At 38.9% G+C, this 6,121-nt stretch overlaps 1 protein-coding gene across 1 annotated transcript in view; it reads left to right on the plus strand.

Moving 5' to 3' along the window:
* Positions 1–6,115, plus strand: part of LOC118326262 (leukocyte elastase inhibitor-like) — an 8,459-nt gene extending 2,344 nt beyond the window's left edge. Inside the window, 8 exon segments of the mRNA XM_035659269.1 lie at positions 8–145; positions 1,022–1,165; positions 1,987–2,104; positions 3,621–3,763; positions 4,209–4,286; positions 4,525–4,614; positions 4,694–4,874; positions 5,131–6,115. Of these exon segments, the coding sequence (XP_035515162.1) occupies positions 8–145; positions 1,022–1,165; positions 1,987–2,104; positions 3,621–3,763; positions 4,209–4,286; positions 4,525–4,614; positions 4,694–4,874; positions 5,131–5,357 (1,119 nt within the window). The 3' untranslated portion in view covers positions 5,358–6,115.
* The last annotated feature ends 6 nt before the right edge of the window (positions 6,116–6,121 follow it).

Below are 6,121 nucleotides of genomic sequence, written 5' to 3' on the forward strand. Positions count from 1 at the left end.
CCCCCAGGTCCTCTGCTTCACTGAGGAAAAGCGACTGAAGCAGACGGGATCACAGCCGTCGGTGATGCAGTCGCAGATGCAGACGCGGATGCAGATGCGGACGCAGATACAGCAGTCCAGCAGGCTGCCACAGTATCTGCTCAAGGTGCTAACAAAGCCAAAATTAAAGGGGTGATTAATAAATTGGGCTTGGTGGTGTCATCTGGTGAGGAGACCTGAAATTCTGGTTCAAAAGTTTCACACATAATTTCCCACTGCTTTGCTTAGTGATTTTTACAATATCTTGGGTCTTTTAAAATGGAATTTGTAAATATGAAGTGTAATGTGAAGTTTAAAACAACAAAAGATCTATGCAGCAGAAGGAAAATTCAACATAACGGTGGGTAATTGTGTGTATAAATGCTTTTTAAAAAGTTTCCCTGTGTCTTATTTTATGTTAATATTAATGTTTGAAGGTTTCGGTTTGGTCTGTTTTTGCCTTTTTTCCTTATTCTTTCCAAAAGGTGCTGGGGTCTCATAAAGAGAAATTAAACTTCTAAAAAGTCTGATCGTGGGAGGTTTTGCCGAAAAGTTGTTCTACTTAAAGTAAATGATGAAAACAATGACACCAAAATCATCCATTCCATGCTGGCACATTAGCATAGAGAAATTAAGTAACAGTAATAGAAGTACAGTTGCATTATCCAAAAAGAAAAGATGAAACAGATATAACAATTTTGGCCTAGAAGCATGGATTCATTGAAACATAGATTTATTAATTAACTCACTGTAACCAATGTTGGCTTTAAAGCTTCTAAAAGTTAAACATTTTCCACCTTGATAATGGTTGCAACACTGGACACAGTCTATATGCAAAAGTATAGCACCAGGGTGAAGGATTATTTTGGTGTCTATTCTCATCATTTAACAGGTAAGATAACCGAAGCCCAACGATCCATATGCAATAATACAAAGTTGTGCTGTATCTGTCACTGGCTCAGTGTGTTTTTGTAACATGCAGGTCTTCTCTGGCTGTTTGCAGTGCCTGAAACCCCAGAACGGTCAAGAGGATGATGTTCATGCGAAGTTTGCCCGACTGCTGAGCGAGCTCAACAAAGAAGATGCTCCCTATGCTCTCAGTCTGGCCAACAGGCTTTATGGGGAGCAGTCCTACGAGTTTGTTGAGGTGTGTGTGTGTGTGTGTGTGTGTGAGAGAGAGAGAGAGAGAGCTTGTTCTGCTCAGCATGAATTAATTCATTGTTGTAGGAGGGAGTGAGCTGCAGCCCTAATTTAGTTATGTGGATGAATGTAGCAAACAGCCTTAAGTTACATTGACTTTAAAAAAGAAAGTTTGGTTTCTAACAAATGAATTCTAAGAAAAAGTTTTGGAATCATAAAACATAGAATTTAATTATGAAATTTAGATTTGCCACCAAAAATAAATAAATAAACAAATGCCTGCTTGTGTACAGGAGAAATACTATACATTTAGATTTAACTAAAGAATTCAGTTTTAGTCAATTTGATAAATTATACTTAAACTATCTAAATGTAAAGTAATAGGTAAGTCTGGTGAGTCTGTTGGATATTTAAGGCTTCAGAGTTTCAGTTTATTGTTTATTGTTCAGTGTTAAAGTATGCACAGTGTATTCACCTTTTTGATCTGCCTCATCATTAAATAAAATCCTGCTATGCAGTTACAGAAAAAAAGCTCGCTGTATGCGGCAGTTGCATAATCAGCTCTCAGGCAATCATACTGAATCAATCAATCATCATACTGAATAAGTGTGTTCAGCTCTCCACTCATGTTGCCTTTATTTCAAAAATGTGTGCTGTCCTCTGGGATTAACAAATCCATCCTATGTTCAAAAACTGTCAACATGTGGAACAAATGGATCTTGTGTAATGAAATAGTATTAATTACATAAATAAATCTACCTTGCTTGTGATTTGGTTGATGTATTTTACTGACGTCTGTGTATTCACATGTGCTGCTTATGATTCCAGGATTTCTTAGCTGAAACCAAAAAACACTACGACGCTGAGCTGGAGTCTGTGGACTTCAAATCCAACGCGGAGACGGCCAGGGTCGACATCAATAGCTGGGTGGAGAAGCAGACGCAAGGTAGATCTCACAGTAACACACACACACACACACTCATCAGTACATTACATAGACTGTTAACCAAATCTAGGCTCGGGTTAGCGACCCAGTCTTCTCCCTCTCATGAACAAAATTGTATGAGTGGGGTACTGTAGTCTATCATTGTACCTAATCCTTAAGAGCTTTTATCTTACAACTTCTATTTTAAAATGTCCTGCTATTGCTATTGATCATTTCAATTAAGGGTCTCAGACATCTAGTGGACCTTTGTGTTTACTGGTAGAGACTCATTTTATTTTCAAAAACTGGATTATCATTGTTGCACTTTAAATCAGCCATTCACAACCTCTTGGCTGTGGCCCAGAGCACCATCTAGTGGGCCTCAGAGGGAAATGGTTAGATTAACATTGCTTTTTCCTAGTGAATTAACCCAGCTTGTTATTTTTTCTATGTCTCACTAAGCTGAGGAATTAAAATGACCAGTTACCTTAGAATATCACCACGGCAATCATGACAGATCATCAAGTAGAGACAAATGATAAACGCTCCCTTGGATGCAGTGACACAGAATGGATTAGTTTTTGAAAGAAAAAGTGATGTGGGACACAACGCTGTGCCAGTGAACAAAGTGTGGAGAGTGTGGTGAAATCCTGTCAAATGAGGCTCCAGATGCACTTAAACACAAATCACTCATGAAGCGTTGGGAAGCCAAAAGACTGTTTCGCAAGGAAAAGCTACAGCTTCAGATACCACAGAAAGTGATTACAACGGTAACATCTCGATCGAAAGCAATATGGTGTATTTATTTGTGTCACATATTTACATAGAGCCCAGTTTCTCCTTGTTTTGACTTATGTTTATTTCTCATTTCTTTGGGAAGGTGGTCCTTAGAATGCTTTAAATCCTCCCCAGCCTCTGGGAATCCCCAGGGCTCAGGATCTTTTGTTATGGTCTATTCACATCTTATAATGAGGTCACATAATTCACAAGCATCACATTGTTTTCTATTTCCAGTTTTTCCAGTTTCCATTCACTGTTTAATTTCTATCCTATTTCAAGCAAATATTGTACATCCAGCCTCGTGACAAAATCTTCCTTTGGTTAAAGCAATACATAGTACTACAGAGCATTTTCCTCCTTAGTTACTTTGAATATCAGTCTTAAGGCCTGTGTGTGGTCAGCTCCTGAGAATATCACTGACCTTCTATCCCCATATGAGTGCATTAGAGACTCCCGTTGGGCCTTTTTGGTGTCTCGTATGTCAGTCTCAACACTAAAAACAATACAGGGTTTGAACCGGATCTATAGGGCCCTGGTTCAATCTGCTGGAGGAAATTATACATGCAAGGTCTTAATCACAATGTAATTAGACATTTTCTTTTAAACCCAGTTTGTATTTTATGTCCTTATGTACATTTCTGTCTTTCTCCTTTCTAGTAGTTGTAATAGACAAAGAAATCAAATTTTCTTGAGTTTTGGATGAAAACGTTGCTGGAGCCTGTTTATGATGTTTACTTTTCTCATTGCTGTTCACCAGGTAAAATCAAGGCCATGCTGGGCCAGGGTGTGGTGGACGTCTTGACCAGGCTGGTGCTGGTTAATGCCATCTACTTCAAAGGCAACTGGAACAAGCAGTTTGAGGAGGATTCTACTATTGATGCTGAGTTTAGAATCAACAAGGTAACAATGCACAATGACAGCACTGGTTGGAGACACAGCAGTCTGGGTTCATGAAATGATGTTGCATGATAGTACACAGTTTACCTGAGGACTATTGCTGGCATGTCCAGGGCATTCTGATATTTGACTAGGTAGATTAGGTAGATGGAAATTTACAGCTTCAAAGTGATACCTGTCATTATTTTGTATCATGTTTGTAGTTTGATCTGCTGTAGCTCACTGCATCAGGTAAAAATGAAGCCACTGGTAACATCCGGCAAACTAAGAAAGCCCAGTTAGTTTGAGGACAGTGCCAATGTTCCCACTGGTCATGCAGTTTCTGAAATATCCTGGAATTGCCTTTCAGATGTGAACTAAGTTTTATAAATTGGTCACTATAAAGTGGTGAACTTTGAGGAAACGTCTCAACAAGAAAAGTGTTTGTTCTGTTTGTTGCTGTCTTTAGAATTCCACTAAGTCGGTGAAGATGATGTGCCAGAGTAGTAAATTCTCTTTCACCTTCATTCCTGAGGTCAACTGTAAGGTAATAACTTTTGATACTTCAATAATTTGTAAACACATTTACAATAAGCCAAAGAACAATTGGTTGCATTCTGGTGAGGACTAATCCCATCCAATTTGTGGTTTTTAAAATAATTTCTATTGTTGTAACTATTAAACAAATCAAGTCCTTTTTTCCCAAATAACCTGTTTTTCAGGATGAAGAAGTCTGATTATCTTTGAATGAAATGAAATTAAAGACTAAGAATGTTTTTGGACAGATCCTAGAGATGCCCTATAAAGGGAAGGACCTCAGCATGCTCATCTTCCTGCCCAAGGAGATAGAGGATGATACCACGGGCTTGGAGAAGGTAGGACACGTATACGCATGCAGTAAACAAATGCCATTTTAAACAGACGGAGTAACAGTTCATATTGTATCCACATTAGCTGGAGAATGAGCTGACCTATGAGAAGTTTGTGGAGTGGACTCGTCCAGAGGTGATGGGTCAAACTAAGGTTGAGGTGAGAATGCCTCGATTCAAGATGGAAGAGAAGTATGACTTGAAGGATGTCCTTATCAGCATGGGCATGACGAACGCTTTTGATGTCACAATGAGTGACTTCTCTGGTGAGACATGTGACATAAATGTATAATCTGCATTATTATTTTAAGAGCACAACAATATAATGGAGCAGACAAATAGAAGAGCACCACTTTACTGACATAAATCCAATGAATATTAACATTATCTATCTAGGACTGCTAGAATAACAGAAATAAACATAAGGGACATTAAATGATCAGTCTTTCAAATACCTAAAAGATTGCACTTGTAATCGAAACAAGCACGACAAATGAAACTCTGTCTCTCCTCTACTGACAGGCATGTCTCCCGCCAACGACCTGGTGCTGTCAAAAGTCGTCCACAAGGCCTTTGTGGAGGTCAACGAGGAGGGAACCGAGGCTGCTGCTGCCACCGCTGCCATCATTACAGAACGCTCAGTAATGATTCCTGAAGTGTTCATCGCCGACCACCCCTTCCTCTTCTTCATCCGACATAACTCCACCAACAGCATTCTCTTTGCAGGCCGATACTGCTCCCCTGAGTGAGCGCTACAGTATATCCTGTAGACATGGACGGATTATGAGACAATGGGACCCTGGGAAGAGACACATAAAAGGCCACCCACCCCTCCTACATAACGGCAAAGGCTGTTCTTCTCTTTGTGGTTATTTTGTGTCTCTTCTTTGGGTTAGGGCCCAGTAGACCCGTTCAGTAATCCGTCCATGCCTGTAGAGCACTGTGATGCAGAGCTGTGTCTCCATCCTATATTTTCATCACCAGGTTTTTCCAACAGCCTTTAAACGGAAACTATAGTGCTAGATTACTTTTTTTTCTGCATATGGTGCCTCAGTGCGGTAAAATCTTCTTAAAATCATTTTACACAAGTTATTCTGCCTTTATACTACACCTTTACTACTGGCAAAATAGGCACATACACATACATATGTATATTATTTGCCCTTAAACCATGCATGTCCACCTTCTGTATGTCCCTCACTGCTTTCTAATGGACCACTGCTTTCTCACATTCCACTCATGATTTAATCCATTCATCTGTCACAAAACCTAAAGTGTTAAATCCTAAATTTGATCTCAAATTTTATATATTTCCTGCTGTATACATAAATAAACATATTAATATATAATATATTGTAATTTCCTGTAATTAAGTATAACATTTATTGTGTAATATCTATCTTAAGCCATCTGAATGTCTTACAATTCAAGATGTTTTCCTCTTTATCTAGAGAGAATGTGTAGATCTTCCATCTGTTTGATGCACTGAGTAAAAAGGAGTATAATGTTGTGT

This window comes from Morone saxatilis, unplaced genomic scaffold, assembly GCF_004916995.1.
Source record: "Morone saxatilis isolate NCDOM2014 unplaced genomic scaffold, NCSU_SB_2.0 Contig0, whole genome shotgun sequence".
In the NCBI taxonomy this organism is placed as follows: Eukaryota; Metazoa; Chordata; class Actinopteri; family Moronidae; genus Morone; species Morone saxatilis.